The sequence below is a fragment of the Coturnix japonica genome, chromosome 9, assembly GCF_054131305.1.
Source record: "Coturnix japonica strain WE chromosome 9, WE-NBRP24, whole genome shotgun sequence".
NCBI lineage: Eukaryota > Metazoa > Chordata > Aves > Galliformes > Phasianidae > Coturnix > Coturnix japonica.
The window spans coordinates 30,231,538-30,250,382 of record NC_140671.1 but is presented as its reverse complement, the minus strand read 5'-3'; the positions used below and the strand labels follow the sequence as shown (position 1 = coordinate 30,250,382).

At 38.8% G+C, this 18,845-nt stretch overlaps 1 protein-coding gene and 1 long non-coding RNA gene across 19 annotated transcripts in view; both read right to left on the bottom strand.

Moving 5' to 3' along the window:
- Positions 1–68: 68 nt before the first annotated feature.
- LOC146759900 (uncharacterized) lies at positions 69–2,473 on the bottom strand. Of its 2 annotated transcripts, XR_014931876.1 has the most exons (4): positions 2,332–2,473; positions 1,658–1,770; positions 212–301; positions 69–113 (listed from the first exon to the last, which is right to left on the bottom strand). It is a non-coding gene; the product is annotated as an uncharacterized LOC146759900 (long non-coding RNA). The 2 variants fall into 2 exon arrangements; XR_014931875.1 differs by lacking the exon at positions 69–113 and having other exon boundaries at positions 168–301.
- Positions 2,474–2,726: 253 nt separating this feature from the next.
- The window catches only part of PLCH2 (phospholipase C eta 2), a 63,450-nt gene continuing 47,331 nt past the window's right edge, over positions 2,727–18,845 (bottom strand). For 5 of the 17 annotated variants that reach the window (XM_085509144.1, XM_085509146.1, XM_085509149.1 and 2 more), the window contains 9 exons: positions 18,590–18,687; positions 18,166–18,348; positions 17,617–17,724; positions 17,302–17,426; positions 16,476–16,560; positions 15,767–15,913; positions 15,606–15,685; positions 9,039–10,077; positions 2,980–6,108 (listed from right to left, as the gene is read on the bottom strand). In XM_085509144.1, coding sequence (XP_085365270.1) covers positions 4,370–6,108; positions 9,039–10,077; positions 15,606–15,685; positions 15,767–15,913; positions 16,476–16,560; positions 17,302–17,426; positions 17,617–17,724; positions 18,166–18,348; positions 18,590–18,687 — 3,604 coding nt within the window. In that variant the 3' untranslated portion in view covers positions 2,980–4,369. Of the gene's footprint in view, positions 2,907–2,979; positions 6,112–6,870; positions 6,912–9,038; positions 10,078–15,605; positions 15,686–15,766; positions 15,914–16,475; positions 16,561–17,301; positions 17,427–17,616; positions 17,725–18,165; positions 18,349–18,589; positions 18,688–18,845 lie in introns of those variants that run through there. The other 12 variants (XM_085509152.1, XM_085509151.1, XR_014931862.1 and 9 more) reach the window with 11 other exon arrangements.

Below are 18,845 nucleotides of genomic sequence, written 5' to 3'. Positions count from 1 at the left end.
GGGAAGGCTCGCTGCATCCACGCTGTTATAAGGCCAGCGGGAGGAGCCAGGCAAGGGGCTGCTATGGGAAGGATGTGCCAGCCGGCAGAGCAGGCTCTGGGGACATCTTTTGCCTTGGAGACAGAGGAAAGGGAGCACCCCCAGCAAAAAGAAGTTTGGAAGCAGGTCAGTCCAGTTCAATACTACATTGAGACTCAGAAAATGCAAATACCTCCGCGTGGCCCGCTGTGTGGTCCTGTAACAGCTTTCTTTCTGCAGTACCATGTCCTATTCAGCTGTGCTGATCTCCTGTTTACTGCTGCTGCAAGATAAAGGCTTTCTCTGCTCTATGATTGACTCAGATCAGTTGGAGGATTCTGGTAAAACATCAGGACCCTCACAAACCAGTTACATACAGCTACTATTTCCCCACATCCCAGAATGCTGAAGAAAGGCCTGAGCTTCGAGGTAAACCACAAACTCTGGGCTGTACAGAACTGTGTACACAGACATGGAATCCCTGACCCCTTCATCCTTCCATTTACAAGCTCTACTTCAGAAGTGAGCTGTAGTACAACCCTGCCAAGTAGCTGACTCTATTGGGCCAGGTCGTTTATAAATACAGCATTAAGGCTCCGAAATTACAAAGGATTGCTTTCACAGGAATTGAGCAGAGTAAATCATTACAGCACATCCTGCAGGGGAGTTGGAACAAGTCCACACTTGAGTAAGAAAAAAGAAATACTTCACACGTACTTGACTTTAAGCCATGTTCAAGATGGAAATGTCTCGGGTAGCTCACACCTTCCTCCCTAAGCCCTTTCTATATATGCCATTGAGTTAATCAGTCATTAAACATCAACTCGTCTTCAACAGTCAAAACTTGCTTATATTTCAATTTTTTAAATGCTTACAGTGATACATTTGGTGATACCGAAGTGGAATTGTGGGAAGAACATTCTTTCTATAGGACAACACTAAAAAGATACCAAGAGATCCATCCAGCTCAGATTTCTCTCAGCTGCTCTGAACTGCTTACAGCTCCACTTCAGGCACTTGCTTTGGTAACTGGCCCCTGATTGATTTTCCACTTTTTTATGTGATAGCCACACTTTGGAGGTTCGGGCAAAGCTTTGCACATAGAGGGAGGTTAACAAAAATCAGACAAGTTAAGGTTCCCAGCTGCTTCTCATGAATATTTTTCTAGGCTTTAGCAAGATGCACATTATGGTATGTGATTTTTCACAGCTGGCAGCTAATGAGGGCTCAGCCACTAATAAGCTCAGCTACAAGCAGCTGTAAACATCTCAGCACTGTCAAAATGAGTTTTTACAGATACAATCAAATGTTCATCATCAGTGATCTACAACACCGAGCTGGAGGAATATAGACCATAAACGCCAAGGACAACCATGTACTGTTTGGACTCCTAAAATGACACTTTAATGAACTGAAAACCATTTGGGACACATCTGTGACCTCACAGGGAGAGCTCAGGATGAAGGAAGATGGCTGCTGTTATTCTGCATGCCAGCAAGAACAGATTCAAAATGGGCCTTTTCTAGACAGTTATGATCATTTTCCTACAAAACAAGATTACAAGGACCAAATACTTCGCCATTAAAAACCCATTAAAAAGATCCGTTTGCTTGTTATGCACACTACACTGAATTCTTACCTGCAAGTTTTGGATGAGACAGAGCCAAGTGTTTGTTAGATTAGTTGAACCTCTCTATGTATGCTGCCTTTCTCTCTAAATTCTCTTTCACCAGCTTGATTCTGAGACCTCCGCTATTGTTCCAGTTCATGTAGGAAAAAAAAAACAAACACAGTCTAAACAGATTTGCTTTGAGTTTGTCACTGTTGTGAGGGAGGGGAAGAGAGTAAGACAAGGAAAAACCACTCCCAAACCTAGAAGATATATTCACTTAAAAACCTAACTGTGATGAGGACAAAATTCGCACATACCCCAGTAAGTTAAATCCCACTGCTGCTTTGTTAAAACGTGAACAAAGATATTTTGGAGTGTTTGTGATCCTGTCTTCTGCAAGGTGCATTAATTTAACAAGTATGGCTTAATCAATTAAGGTCCACAAAGAAGGGTTGTGGATTTTTATCTTCGAAAGGACACAAATGGACCTTTCACACATTAATGTTCTAAAGCTGTCAATTTGCATGTACTTTCTTGCTTTAAAGGTAAATAACAGCAGCAACTCCCTGCAGCTCTTCAGCCCATAACTGCAGTATTACAGGCTGACTTTCTTGACTAAAGAATGTTAATGAAATGCACTTTGTTTTAAGATCCAGTGCAGGACTGATCTTGGCAGATCACACATTCTGCTGAGGATTTACCTGCTTTTTTTCTTCAGAGACTGCAAAGATATTGCAGATTTACTTCAGTGCACGTTCCAAACCTTTGTTGCACAAACCTCAAGGGCCTCTCATCCAAATTATGAAGACCAGAGCCACGATTGAAAACTGCAGGAGCATGTTCAGACAAAGCACACTGAAGATCATTTTAAAATATTTCATCAGAGAATTTTGCTCCTCCCAGCCCCTACCTCCTTGTTATGCTGAAATCATCACCCATAGTTAGCTGCACCTTTTGTTATCTCAGAGTTGAAATGTTTGTGACCAAATGCCAAGAACTCCCTTCTAGCCCCACATCCCACAGGTGAACTGAAGACCTTTCCAGGTAAGAGCATGAAACAGTAATGCACATTTTCACTGTGCGCTTTGCTGGGATAGGAAGAGAACTACACGACTCCCCCAAGGATTTCCATCCAAAGAGTCCTCACTGGCTGCCAACACTCGTTCAGAATGATCCACATGCTGTGTGTCACACATCAGAATGTCACTCTACCAGTACTTGCATGTGTTTTGGTGCACCAGAGAAAATTTGAGCAGGATCTGAAATGGATTTCATTCTGAAAAAAGAGTAAAATTAAATGTTATGATGGCATTAGAAAAGGCTTCTGTTACAGTTAAACTGCCAACTGCTGGAAGATTAAATATGTTTATTTTAGTAGTACAAGGTGGTTTTACAAACGAATTTTGAGATTTTGCAATATACACAGAAGAATCATTACAAACAAAAGCAAAATATTTTCTCAATAATAGGGACTCTATGCAGCTTGAAAATAAAATTAAACCTCTGTTTCTCTTTAAAATGCATCTCAGTAAACAATCTTCTCCATCATAAAATACATCTATAATAAATGACTTTGGATGGGGGAGACGGGATGGAGGAAATACCTTAGGAAAAAAAAAAAGTAAAAAATAAAATGGGGAGGAAAAATGATTGTTCTCTTTAGCTTGCTATAGAACTCTAAATATGTTCATCTAAAAAAATTAAATATATATATTTTAAAACGTATCATTGAAAATTTTGCATGGCAGTGCAATACAGAAGTAGTAAAATTCATCCAAAAAAGTGCTATGTACAGCAGCATTGTTAAAACACCTTAAAGAAGGGATGGTTCTGTTTTCAAGAAAAGATCAGTGTGCTTTTGAGTCACTTCTGAACCAGTGTCAGAAGATGTTTCCTGTCTTTTCTGACTAATTCCCCCTTCTCATCTCATTCCCACAGATGATGTTTTGAGACAAGAAACAGTCACAGCTCAGTTTAAGTGTGTGCATGTGTACACATACAAGCAGACATATACCTGCATACACACAGATGCATACATATATTTATATATGTATATATATCAATATATATATATAAACAAACTTGGTTTAAAAAAAAAAAAAAAAAAGCATTCCTTTGGAACATGGCAACAGATTTTCTTTCTTCAAAGAGTGCAACAATATGGATTTTCATTGAAATAAACAAGTCCACAATAAAAGATGGGACTTTATCTACTATATCATTAATTAAGGAAAAAATATCACTGCAACTTTGACTGTTTCCCAGATGCCTCCAGCTCTTCAAGAAAACACCAAAACAAGTTACATGAATTCAAATCTAGCCTCCTTTCATGGATATATAATTAATAAGAGTAACATTACCTGTCACTGACATCACTGGTGTTTAACTGCTAGACAAAGCAATTAATGAACTTAATAAGGAGCAAAGTTTTGCACAGAGCAACTTGCAAGTGCAAAGAAATGGTCACATGCAAAGGAGGCCAGATTTGAGGCTGGAAAAAACACAATAAAAAAAGGTCAGATCATTAAGACTGTAAAAATATGTCTCTTATTTCACTTGGTTGATCGAATTCCACAGATGGATGACAGGTCTAATAATCGTCTATTATTTGGAGTCAGGATCTTAAATACCTTTACCATTGAGGGAGGGCCAGGAAGCACTAAGCCATACAAGGATATTTTGTGCCTCTCAGGTCACTATGTTATGTGTAAACATCACCTTACTCAGTGCACCCCAGATTTACAGTTTCAGCATAAAGAAGACTTCTGTGTCAGTATTATAATCAGTTTGGTTCTTAGGCTGGGATGTAAACACAGCAGGAGAAGCCATATCCATACAAACTGCTTTTGCAACGCTGCAGGCTCCCTCTGGATTTCCTCTCTCTTCAATGGGACTCCCACCAAGCTGGCCCAGGCTTTGCAGTCGCTGTCTCTCCTGAGCTTGCTTGGCTCTGTTGGCAATGTACCGCACCCTGCTCTGACTGCGAGATGATGACCTGCGAAGGAGTCCTAAGCTCTCTGCCTCCTCTTCAGATTCAGCTGGATCAAGACTGATGGGGGAAGTTATATCATTTTCCTGCTGAAAGGCTGTTAGCTTCTTCAGCTGCTCAGTCAATTCATCCTGGGGTTTGACAGAAGTTCTCAGGCCTGCAGAGCGACGCTGCTCACGCATTGATCGAGTGACAAAACTCCTGCTGATGCTACGATATTTGCTTTCAAAAGTGCACACAATGTCATCAGAGGTAAGGTCTCCAAGACTCTTGGATTTTGCCTGGTTATTCCCAACCTTATCCTCTGCTTTGGATTTGTTAGAAGATTGCCTGAGACTTTCAATGTACAGCCTGCTCCAGGTATGCCTCCTAGGAATGGATGAGAATGCATCCTGAGGACTCCTTGCAAGAGGACGAGGGCATAACTCATCCACTGGCAGCTGGTCAGACCTCAGGTTAGGATTGGACTTACTCTTGCTCACTATTGGCATTTCATTACCTGACGTTGTAGCAGACCGTGGGCGAATACCCCTTCTCACGGCAAGGGGCTCAAAGTTCTCATGACGGATGCCAAGATCTGGAAGGCTTTTGCGAGCTAGATTAGGTAGAGACAGATCTATCACAGTGTCATTGGAGGACATGCTGGAAGAGGAAGACATGCTGTCACGATGATTGCTACAATCTAGCTTGCTCCAGATCCGGTCATTAACAGTAGCATCAAAGTATACTTCTGCTGCTGGAGATAGGCTACTTGGATTTTTTATTAAAGCTGAGGAGTCTGACTTTTTCAGCCCTTCACTCTTTGACTTCCTTATTAACATGTAAGAGCTTGTCTGAGAAACAGGTAGAGCCTGTGCAGCCTGGGCCTTCTGGAAAATATCTGGAGACAAAGTTGGATGTGTGCCATTAATCACACTGTTCTGCTGCAGGACAGCTGCTGCACCAGGTTTTTGGCTTTTCAATTCAGCGTTGGTTTTCAAGTCTTTCCATATCTGCCCTGTTTGGTCATTCTGCTTCTGGCAGTTTTCAACAGGCTGGCCAGCACTCTTAGCTTCTGCCACCACCAGCCAGGCTTTTTGAGGATGCACAGCCAAATCAACTTGATCTTCAGCTTCACTGCATGCCTGTGTCCAACCATTTTCCTCTTTGAGAAATCCTGCCATGCTTGTCCTCTCACTGTCTTGGACTAATACATTAATGTCAGCTGCTTTTGTGGCTATCTGCACTTGGTCTTCTGCAGCCAAATTTGGTCTTTGTTCTGTAGTGAGCAGAGGTTCTGGAGGCCGGTTCGATGGGTTGTTTCCTTTTGTTTGAGATTCAGTGGAATAATCAGACATAGACCCTTCTTCAGAATCACTGTAAGGAGTAATGGTTAAAGGAAAGAAGAGGCTGGCGTGATGGCTGTCATTTGCAATAACAGGCTCTTCAGTGATAGTTTCTAGGCTGCATAAAGAAGTGACTGACCTCTGCATCGAGAAATGGCTGACATCTACTTGGGAGACATGAAAGAAGAAAAAGAAACAAGAAAAACAGATACTATGTTAATTATCTATTATGAACTCCACTGCATATATTAATAGTGATATATATATATATTTAAATAACTGATGATTTCAAATGCCTAGCAAAGGCAGCGACATTTTTGGTTCTTTCCATCCATTTCTTTGTGCCTTTGGATCCTCTCTTAGATTCTAACATCTTCCTCCAGCACTCAGCACCAGCTGCATTGCTCTTTTCCTTCTTCCCAGCACTCAAACATGACAGTACATCAGATCATAATCAGATCCTCTATAATAATCAGAACACCTTCAATAACCAATAGATGTGATCTTAATAATCAGTTACTCAAAGAAGAGAAATATCGTAGGACTTCTGGAGCAGGTTTCAAAGTAAATCAATCTGTGTACATTCAATGTAATGCAGTCAACCACCTTTTAAAGACAAAGCAAGAAAAAAAAGCTTTAAAAAGTTTTCCTACGTTTGCCATCGTCTTATGAAGAAGAAATACAGAGATACATGCTTCATGAACACCAGGCTGCCAACTCAATCCTCAAGAATCATGACATCCACCATACTACCTGATAAAAACCCAGCACTCCATCTGCAGCGTTTATATCCTGTACCCTAAGAACTGAAGCATTCATGCCAAAAACACTGCTTCTCATGTCTCCAAACCACAATGCGAACATGCTTCAAAACAAAAAACAAACAGGAGCACAGGCAACAAGGTGCTTCAATCAGTGACACTCACTTGACAGTTACCTTTAACTTGCTTGTCCTTTCAGTTCTTAACTAGAGAGGGAGAGTGTGCATGTAGAATAATAGGACAGAACAGAGGAAAAATCCAGTTAATGTAGGGAAGGCAGGTGCAGGTAACAGGATAAATTAGTGCTGAGGGAGGGAAGGGAGACAGACACATCTTCAAACGTTTTTGTAGGATTCTAAGAATTTCTGACCAACCAGAGCATTTAATAGAATCCATAGATGGACTGATATTAAATCCACTGTTTTGCTTTAGAATAACAAAAGACAATTTTTGCTACTGTTCAAGAAAAAAGAACCAAAACACACAGAAACATAACATGAATTTGTTGCCACTAGTCACAAAGAAAGCATCTTGGATGTTGAAGGCTTACGAGCACATAAAGCCCATCCACCACTCATAAAACAGCCAATTTTTGTAATCTGGAGGAATCCAGAGCTGGCCAGAACAGTGAGCTCTATCCTCACCCCATGCAGGCCAGGACACCCATACAGACTGCAGCACACTTATGAAGCAAAACACTAGAAACTGTAATGCTTTATGTTGCCATGAAGGAGACAAACTAGAAGCTATACCTTCCTGTCTCACTGTTGTCACATATCCCATCACTAGAATGTTAATTACGAAATACAGCCATATTAGGCTGATGTTATTGGTTTCCTTGGTGCCTTGGCCCAAGCACTAAAATAGCAGGAGGATGGGGAAAACATATTGTTTGTACAGTGTTTGTCACTGGACCATTGGCATTCAGTCTAAGTGACTATTTCACAATTTTAAAGGTTTGCTGGTTCCATGCTTGAGAAGTCAGATGGATTTAATCAAATTTCAAGCGTATCACAATATTTATTTAGTGACTTAGGGGGCTAGCAGGGGAGCTGGCACTGATAATGGGAAATGACTCCTTATGTCACACTACTCAGAGCTTATGAAAAGCACAATGCCAATAATTTAAGCATAGGAAGGGTTCTGCTGCCTTGGATTAGCTTCAAGTCACAGGAATTGGCAAACTTCTTTCTCTCCTTCCCATTACCCTGGTATTTTCCTAAAAGCTCAAAGCAGATAAAAAGAATCAAAAAAGAGAGAGAAAAGGAAACAGTAGATGTCCAATTAAATCATATTTGTCAAAGAAATAAAATATTTTAAATATCTATATGAGCCTTTCAAAGAGCTCACTATAACGAGAACAGCAAGGATCTGTTATTAAAAGAAGGACTCTGTCACAAACACACAGTTTTGTGAGTAAAGATATGGTGACACAGTCCCAGTGAGCACACGCACATACCTGGCTTGAAACAACAACACAATAAAATGCTGTAGCTTAAATAATCTTCCTTCAAATGGGAGAATTTCACTTTGCAGTTGAGAAATGTTAACAATTGACATTGCTTGGCCCATGTCAAGTGACATCAGATCACACACCTCATTTGCTTTGTATTACATAACTGGGCCCTCAGGTCACAGTCAAATTATATATGTAATACTAAGCACATCTATAAATGCTTCCTTACTGGGGACTTGCATATATAGGACCAGAATGATCAAGTGGGATCTCCTGAATAACCCAGACAAGAGAATTCCCTGAACTGATGTCAGCAATTTACACAATAAACTGCAAGTTCTTTGAGGAAGGAATTTTGTTTGATTGTTCAAAAATAAAAATATATTAAAAAATAGCACATTAACTATCAGGTCTGTTGTGGTTATTGCTCAATAAAATGCAAATGTAAATGATGGAAATAACGTTCCTTAAAACAGATTTGTTACATTCAATCTCTACTTAATGCTCTGGTTTGGATCTTAAAATTTACTTAGTATCATACCACATTCACTGCAAAAAAATACAAAAATAAAAAAATAAAAAGGGGGAATAAAAGACCCTGAACAAGCAATCCAAACATTCACGGACTACTGACAGGTTTTACTACTGCAGATGGACAACTAGGCATGGAAAGGACTAGTCTAAACCAGGCACATCTACAAAAAATAAAATAAAATAAAATATTTATGCATTTTTTCTTCTGTAATTGCTAAAAATAAAGAAAAAGAGCTCTTGGTAACAAAACAGCACACAGGAGCTTCTAGGTAAAGATGCTATGCAGAAGCTGAGACAATGATGTAATCTAAGGTGGAGAAGGGTGAAGAAAATCTGGTCTTACCAGTAAAGAATATAGGGGATTTACTTCGAATTTCCTCCAATTTTTGAACGAATAAGGCATTCATTTCCCTCTGTAGGGTGCCCACTTGCCTTCGAGAAGTTTCAGAACAGCGCTTGGGAAATTCTGGGCTTCCAAGGCTTTCTAGACTGCTGGAGTTGGAGGATATAGAGCCATTGCTGGCTGCAACCAAGTTGATAGTGCTTCCATACTTGCCACCTGATTGGCACTGCCACCGCTGCCGGGAATGAGCCTTTATTCCATGACATTTAGATTCAACATTTTTCTTCCCTGAGGTCACGAAAGACTGAGTGCTCCTTGTTAGATCATCAACATCTCCAGGGCTACTGCAAGCCTGCAAATCTGACTCTGGTCTGGACTGAGCTTTAATACCCCAGTTTTTAAGCTCTAACCTCTCTTCTCCAGTTATACTGCTATACTGATCATGGTGATGCAAATCTTTAGCAATAGGCCTGGTGGGTTGGTCACTCCACTTGCTTTCTAGATCTGGGCTTTCTTTGGAACCAATCATGCATTTCATGCAGTTTGTGGCCACTCCAATCCTACCAGAGCTGTTGATGGCGCAGCGTGCAAAGACACTTTGCTTCTCACTCTGCTGCTCCCGGAGCCGGACCCTGTTAGACCTCTGTATGGGTTCACTGAAAGCAGCACAACTTTTGGCTTTATGAGAACTATGGGCCTTACCTTTCAACCCTTTGCCATGTACCTCCCCACTGGCACCATCCCTGGGAGCTGGTGACAGAGAAGCACTTTCTGACTCTTGCTCGAAGCGAGGCTGTGAGGCAGCTTCTGCTTCGTGGTCTTCACTGGCCCCTTCAGAGCTGTTGTCTTTTGTGTCAAAAACAATTTCAGGAAAGCCCTTCTTCTTCTTCTGGCTTTTGGTGGGTGCACTTGCTGTCCGTCTCAAGATGTGGCTGCTAAAGGAATGTTTGCGATGGAGCTGACCAGCAGCATGACTGTCCAGGGAGGCCTGCTTTGGATTTCTGAGAAATAGGCCTTTTAGGCCCAGAGCTTGTTTGACCTGGAAAATTAAGAAAAAAAGAGTCCTTAACAGAAAATGGAAAACAATTCCTATGGACCCAGGAACTCCAACGATCAAGTCACACAATGATTCTACGGTTCTATACTCGTGCACTGCACACACATGCACTTACACACAATATTCTGCCATATTTCTAACACCAGCATAAAAACAAAATAAAAAATGGGACAGGAAATAAAAATGTAAAAAATCTGTAGCAGCCATTTTGCAGAATTTCACTTTTTTTGTCTTTGCATTACATTTTCCAGCCAGGCCTATCTCTGCATTTGTCATAAATTTCTTACTTTAAAAAACGTGTGTAAATAATGCCTTCGAATTATTACAATGGAGAAATAGGACATCCTACTTCTTACACTGTGAACTCATGTCCTAACAAACCTCTCTATCAGAAAATACTACACAACACTCAGGCTTCAATATCATGTTGTAATTAAAATAAAGCTACAAACACCACACGTTGATGTTATCTTCAAGTATCATAATCAGCTTTGGGGCTTTGCTAAACTTAAGACCTGTTGGCAAACAGAGCACTTAAAAAAAAACTGAGCATTCTTTTCAATAAAAAAAATTCACCTGCAAATTCATACAGTTGAATATAGGATAGGGCCAATTAGAATTGTTGAAGAATTAAATTAAATTTGAAACATAGCACTGAATTCTTCAGCTTATATAAAACATAACCCTTGTGCAACACCGCACATTAGATGCTGACTAATCTGATTTTTCCTGTCTCTTTAACTGGGAATGGTAACTACCACTCATACTTCAGACAAGAAATCTGCAGCATGCAACAGAGGTTCCAGCAGGAACAAAACAAAATGCTCTGAAAAAAAGGAGAGGAAGAAAGTAACAAAAAGAAACAAAAAGCCAAACTAGCAAACAAACCTCACACAAAACAAGCTGTAGAAATGGTGGCAATTTCAAAAGATATTTTAAAATTATTTTAACTTTACAACATCAGATGGTTACAAAATTTAAATGATAGTGACATTTTCAACTAAATAATATTTGTGTCTTATTATATTATTGACAATAACAAATTTGGTGCCAAAATCTTTACATCTTTTGTAGCTGTCGGGAAATACACAGTGGACTTAAGAATATCATATATTGTTTTTCAGTATAAGCAATACTGGCTCCTCACTTGAATTAAGCAATATTGCAGGTAGCAATTGAACTGCATTTGACACATGATCTTCAAATATTTCTCATTCTATCTGTGTGTGATTACATTTTGATCATTTCCTACCACACAATACATCCAAAGACACTCATGTATGTTTTCATCACTGAAGAAACACATCATAAACAAATGAAGTTAGTCACGTTGAAAACAGAGCACTTCATATACTTTAGTACTTAAGTATGAAAAACACATGAGCACTGTCAAAGATCTCCCCACCATCATACAGTTGATTTACATTTCAGTGAAACTGAAAGAATTTCAGCATTCCTGTGAACATTCCAGGTGTACTTGCCAACTTTTAAAGCTGATGTATGATAAAGAGTAGATTGCTCTTGATCCATGCATACAGCCTCACACAAATAAAGCAGAGAAAGCAGCATTACCTTTCTGATCTACTTCTCCTTTGTTGCGTTTATTTTCCAGTTAGATTAGGCTCACTTTAGTAGCAGTAATTCGTTTCCTTAAGCATAAAGAATGAATAAAAATATAGTACAGAAGCCTATGACCGAAAAGCATTGTGAGAAACCCATGGTAAATTTGACTGGCATTAATGCAGTTTACTTATCACATGCCAAAATCCACTGTGAGAAAGAGATAGCTAAAAAGAGACCTAGAATGGACTTTACAAATACATAGAGAGTAAGATAAAGAAGGCAGGGATTGTCTTCCCTATTTGTGGAAGAGACAGTGCCAATAATATCCAGCAAAGAAAAAGTAATTGAAATATTAATAAGCATCCTGTGAGAGCCAGGCTATTTAACAGTCTGCGTGGATCAAAGTAGACTCAGCTTCCTCTAGGAAGCTTCAAAATGAGATTGTGCATTTGTTAAGCAGTGAGGAGAAAAAACGTTCCGCTCCAATTGATCAAAGTTGGCAAGTACACAAATTTATTGCTATAAAAATCATACAATATAAATATTTGCGAAGTTAGGGAAAAAAATGACACATAAATACACATATACATGTAATTAAAAACAAAAAAAAAAAAGAAAGAAAAGCACTAATGGAATGGGTGACAGGCAATGCAGGGCTCCAGGTATCATTCCTGATCATTTGGCACATCTTTGTAAAGTCAGACACTATGGCTTGAATCAATTGACTGATTCAAGAATGCAAAGGTAATTTTGGTTAACATAAAAAAAAAAATCTTAAAAGAGGTTAAAAAGAGCCGTTTTGATGCAGATCCAGAATATGTGCTTTTATAGCCTCTGTTCCAGCTTTTACAGGGACATTTCATTTTTCAAAATAGACTTATGAAGAGGCTTTCCCACAATTTAGAAAGTATTCACTGCTAAAGGTTCTTTTCCACATGAAAGAATTGCAACTTATGAGAGAAAAGATGGTAAGCAAAAACTCAGAGAAGAAAGAGATTATAGAAGGACTTTTATCCTGGATCTACTTCATAAATGGAGGGCTCTCCAGCTGAACAATGACCCAACAAAACTGACCAAGTCAAATGCCACAATCCATGGTATGAACTGAAGGGCTTCAAAATGCTAGTAAGGAAACACTGATGCTAACGAAGTTAGAGGCATGCAGGTGTGTGGCGGTGGTCACTACACCTCCCTGAGTTAGGAGGGGGTACCTTCAAGGCGTCTAAAAATGTTCTGCTTCTAAAAGTAGACTTTTTTTGACATAGAGAAGCCCACTGAAATCACAAACAGACAGAGTAAAGGCAAATAAGACACACAACAACAGAGAGGGAGAGTCTCATCTAAGAAAAAAAAAAAAAAAGGAGAAATTCCACAATACATCAATAGACTACAGAAGAGACGGACAAAGAAAAGAGTCTCCAGGAAACAGTGCAAGCTAGAAAGAAATTTCAGTTAAACACATGTTAAAGCAAAAGAAATCTATGACTGTTTTTGTGATGCCAAACTACTGAGAGGGTAGAATATCTGCCTCTGGAAAAAAGGCTAAAAAGCTTAATGTTTGCACTGGAATATTTGGATTAGTAAAGGATGGGTAAAACCAGACCTATAGCTACAGTGATTTTTCTGCCCATAATTAGGAGAGGGACAGCAGAAATAATTCTATTTTTAGTAGAACTTTGTTGACAAAAATTCACAGCAAAACATGAACAAGACGGATGAAAACTGAAAGGGCTGTGTAGCATCTCTTTCATATTTTCAATTATTTTTGCAGGTAGGACTGCAGATGGGTTTATTAATAATTACTTAAAAATAACAACAACAACAAAACCTTTGTACAAGCTTTCCTTCCAAGTCCTTGCATTTTAATTAGGTTGTGCACTGCATCAAGATTTTAACACCAGAAAATCACAAGAGACTGCAATGATGATGAGAAGCAACAAGGGGTGTGTAATATATTGAGAACATGAAAAGGGGATAAAGCAATCAAGAAACAAATTAGTGCAGCAGATTGTAAGCTAGCAGATAAGGACAGGGGAGAGACACTGTGATACAAAAGGGTCGTTTAGCTGTTTAATAACTTACCAAGAAAATCTACTGACCTCAAAACAGCTGCCAAAGTTAAACAGGCATGTCACCCTACTTCAAATTATATCTATTATCACCAGTTACTCATGAAGAAGATAGTAAGAGCAAATAATTATGAAAGATTAGATGAAGTAAGGTTGAAAAGAGTGATAATGCATCATAATATTGCCAAGTAAGAGTAGTGGTGAAAACTCCTAAAAGACTGTGAACACAATGTCTTTTGCAAAGAATCACAATCAGTGACTTAGAAACTGAAGTTATCATTCATGAGGGTAGGCAGACTCAGTCTGTCTTAACCTAGAAAGAACAACTGACAGCAGATATTAAGCGTTAGATTTCAGTTACTAACAAAGGATATCGAAGTACTTGCTATCCTTGCGACAGCAGCACAGGTGCCACCTGGATGCAAGGCACAAGTGGAATATAAAAACCACACACAACACTGGGTGACAGAATAGAATCTGTCTATTCTCCATCATTTTGACTAAGAATAGAACAGAACAGAAGAAAAAAGATGAGTAGCGCTGGTAAGGCCAGTCATCATGTCTGCTGGAGCCGTAAGAGCACTAAGCAGCCTCTAATGACCTTCATGTTAGCCTTTTATTTGTGACAGGCACTATGATCAGATATCAAAATCTATTCTCTGTCTTACTCAGACCAACACCATCTACCTCTCTTGCTCCATAGAGCTAAATTCAGACATTCATAATGAAGCAACAGGGAGTTTCAGGCAGGACTCCCATCTCTATCAGGATGAAGCTATACCCGCCCAGAGACTCTGGTGTCAGATAGCAGATCAAAAAGCAGGAACCGAGCTTAACATCTCATTTCAGGAGATAGTTAGAATCTCATTTCATCCTCATGAAATCCACACTTTCCAGAAACAGCTTTTTTTATAAACTGAAAATGAAGCTTTCCTAGTCGTTATCTCAGTTTCACCCCACGAGATTATAGCAGTTTAAAAAGCAATTTTCCTTTGTAAGAATTATTTCAATTCCTTCCGCATGAACACCGTACACACAAACAAAAACAACCAAAAAAACACCTTCGCATTCCCATTCAGTTCGATGCTGCCTCCTGCTGTCAGGATACTGATATATCACCTTGCTGAAAGGGTTCAACCTCACACTGAGTGAATCTAAACTAGTTTTGAGATTCTCGAGGCCCTGAAAGACACTCAGATTCCTGAATCTCATTGAAATTTAATCAGTGGAAGTAATTAAATCCAGTTTATGTCCTCACGGTGCACTCATTTCTAGCTGGCCCAGGAAAAGTTAGAGCTTTATTTTTAGCTGGGGAGTTATTTACATGAATTAGGTGTACTTCTCCTGCACATGAAGTAAGCACGATATTACTAAGAAATGAACAGTGAAGAATAAGCCCAATGATGATTATGAAGACCATATTTCCCCTGCAAATCAAGTGCTATTATGGAAAAAGTCCTAAGCAAATAATGCCTAAAAACTTAATTAAATTTAAAATGCAAAATCATCAGGCAGACCAGGCCTCCATAGAATAAACTTTTCAGGAAGAAAGCATTCATGGTTCAAGGGAGCAACTTCTTCTTTAGCAAGGTGCACTTACTATACTGGAGACAACCATATTTATTCATAAACGTGTGTACATTGCAATGAAATAACCTCCTTTGGCTCCCTCAAAAATGTACTGCAAGAATCTCAGTGTATCCTAGGAGTTGTCTTTTGGTGTGTACTCAGATTTTAGGCTACCAAGACAATCACAGAGATGAAGTTAGAGTAAATATGTTTGCATGGACCCTCACTCTGGCTTCTCTGGTGCAATACAACTTCCTGTCAGGTCATTTACATACACAAATTATATTACACTGCACTGTTAGCACTTACCTTACCACAGATGTCATTAATAGCCACATGAACAAAGATGGATGCCTCTTCTATACCTTCTAGGTATACATGTCGGTAACCTGAAACACAGAAACTTTCCTTTTGTAAACAGCAAAAAAGTCCTAGCCAATTGATTTGGTAACACCCCATTTCTTTCTTACCTGGCATCATACTGCTGAAAGCTATTGTTCTTTGTCCAATAAAATCCCGCCCAATTGGATCATGATCCCACACAAGGAACCGAATCAATGCAATCTCTGGCATGTGCAGTGTGAACACCAATGTTTCTTCCCACATTGGGTTAAATCCTGGAAAATAAAGAATCAATTTTTATTTTGTTCACAAGATACACAAAGAAAGGAGACTGTCTATCAAAGGAGCACCTGAACTGCAATGATATTCTATTTTTCCTAACAGTTTAACCACTGTTCTTTGAAAATCCAGCACTCCTACTCACTTCAGGAGACACAATGGTATAAGAATTTGCAAGAAACATAACTTAAAGTCTTACTCGTAACATAACTTAAACTCTTACTTAAAGTTAGCACTGCTTCGAGTAGGTGTTTGGACAAAGGTTTGTTAACCTTTTCTGACTCTTCTTTTGAGTACCACCAAGTCCAAATACCTTCCTCTCATGCACAGTAAGTCAGACAAATGGCTAGTTTCACACCAAGACTTTCACAACATTATACCAACTCACCTGAACAATACCAGATCCAAGCCTGATTAACATCAATAACTATACCAATTTTTCAGTTTTTTTCTCTATAATCAGCAACATGTTTCACCTGTTTGTCTCTTGATGAAAAAACCTTGCCTGAAAGAGGATGTTTCAGCCACAAGAAAGCCTAAAAAGTCCCATGATCTTACCATTATCATCAACGACTCTCGTTTGTTCTTTGAAGCAATCAACAGGTAGGCCTATAACTTCTACTTCAACAAACGGATCTATGATCTGAAAAACATAAAATAACAAATCTTGAAAAAGTGATAAAGGCAAAAATCAAGCACAGAATTAGTTTATTAGCAGAATTAGCACATGGCTAAACTTCAAAGCATGGGCACTGCACATTATTGTCTGAGACTTTTTATACTGGATTATTATGCTAATGAGATTTAGGTCCAATCACCTAAATAATTCAGAATAATCATAGTGTATGGATTTGTGATTCTTGACATAAGGGACTAAGTCTGAATGTTTCAGAGGCTCTTCCAGAGCAAGCACTTAAAACATGACTGCAGCTGCAGGGAACTCGATTCAAGGGCTCAGATAGTTTTCTTCCAGGATTAGGTGAGATTATTCTTCCTCTTCTGAAACATGAGTTCAATCTGAACTAGGAAAAACTCTGTACTGTTGTACGGAATTTGAGAGTTGCTCTGTTTGCAAGGGTATCTGAGGGCACTTATAGTACTGCTGAGAGTAGAATCCAGTAGTCATGAGCTTATTGGCCTTTTCTTGCTTGTCCTGATGGCACTGTTTTGACAGACTGAAGGAAAAAAATTCCAGCTATTGCTGTGATGCCTTGAAGACTTGAAAACCACCTAAAGATCTAGGATGATTATGATCTAGCTAATTTATTCATGTTCTATGTCTCCCAGCAGATAACTGCAGGAAATTAAATCCTCACTCTTAGCTCAGCTAATTTGGAAATAAACCTTCACCAACATATAAGAACAGTCACTAATAATTTAATACCTCTCCTCTGTCTCCCAACATGGAATCTCGTGGTTTTGGGAGTTGTTGACCGCTGATAATTCTTAGAACCAGCTGTTTCTTCAACTGACCAGGCAGTGGATCTTCAGAATTTGGATTAAAGATGCCTGAATGAATGAGAAGTTGTAGAACATTAAGAAAAAAGAGCAATTTTAGATTTGACTTCAGTTATATATACGCCTTATGGCTTATTTGCTTCTGGCATCAGAAACAAATTTTTCAACAAACCACAGTAAAGATCTACACTCCCTGCTCTCATGTGGTAAGTCACCCACTTACTCTAATAATTTTTCTTACCTTGACACATGCAGTTTGGTTTGAGGACATAGCCACAATTCCCATTGGCACTAAATTTGGCCCGGTTCAGTTGCAGCATTCTCCCCTCTGACTGGTAGTTTAAAGCCACTGTTTAGAAATAAAGCACAAAAATAAAAACAAAAAAACAAAGAAACAAAAATGATGATAGTATTAACAAATTATGCTATCAACATTCTTGTTTGGAGAACCAGGTTTAAAGAGGAACATCTACATATATTTTCACTTTTGATTTCTTGGATGTAAAAACTCAAATGTATTTTCTGAAAGAGAGTTCTATGATACAGCATATATCAGCCTCAGGAAGAGAAGCTCTGCAAATGAATCTCTGAAGCTGTCTTGCATTTGAAAAGGATATTACTTTATCTCCTTTTATCAGACAGTTGCCCTCACGGAAGATACACGATTCAAGTATTCTGTATATTAGTGTTGAATAACCAAAGAATTCAAGTATTTTAAGAAATGATTCTGAAACATTGAAACATTCCTCCCAAAATAAAACAAAAATAAATAAACTCTCTTTCTGCTCACCAAGTTGGCAGCCAGCATTCCAGAACGGCTGGGGATTGTAGTTGCTAGAGTCTACACGGTAAGAAGATGGGTAGATGCGGGACAACTGATGTTGGTTGAAACGTAGATACTGTGCTGGCTTTTGCTGCAGTATCTGGTGGGCTTTTGTTTCACTGAAAGATGAAACCTGCCAGCTGGAAGAGACTGCAAATAAGAGAGGAAATGATTAGAGGCTTAATCTCCTTATTTATTTATTATCTAAATAAAACATTCAAACAAAGATAGTATTAATTACTTATAACAATCTATCATAATTTGAATACATTCCACTTTGAGGGAACAATTCTTTTCTAATATTACAGTGGAATAGAATAGAAGTAAGAACATAAATCTTTCAATTTATTTGCATAGCAATTAATTTCAGCAGACTTCTGGATCAACCTACTTTCAGTTTCAACATCATGGATGCCAACAGACTTTGTATATTTCACCAGGTCTGAGAGTGCCCGGGACAACTTCATTGTTTTCTTCTGTCTGTTTATCCTGGAACAGTAAAACATATTAATTTCCCATGAAATAAGAGATAAACTTTGCTTTTCATATTTAAAAATAAATGAGAGTAAAGAAATAAGGTTTTCTTCACCGAGGAGGTATTCAATTTTTATACCAGAGACTCACTGCCAAAGCACAGAAGCTGTGGA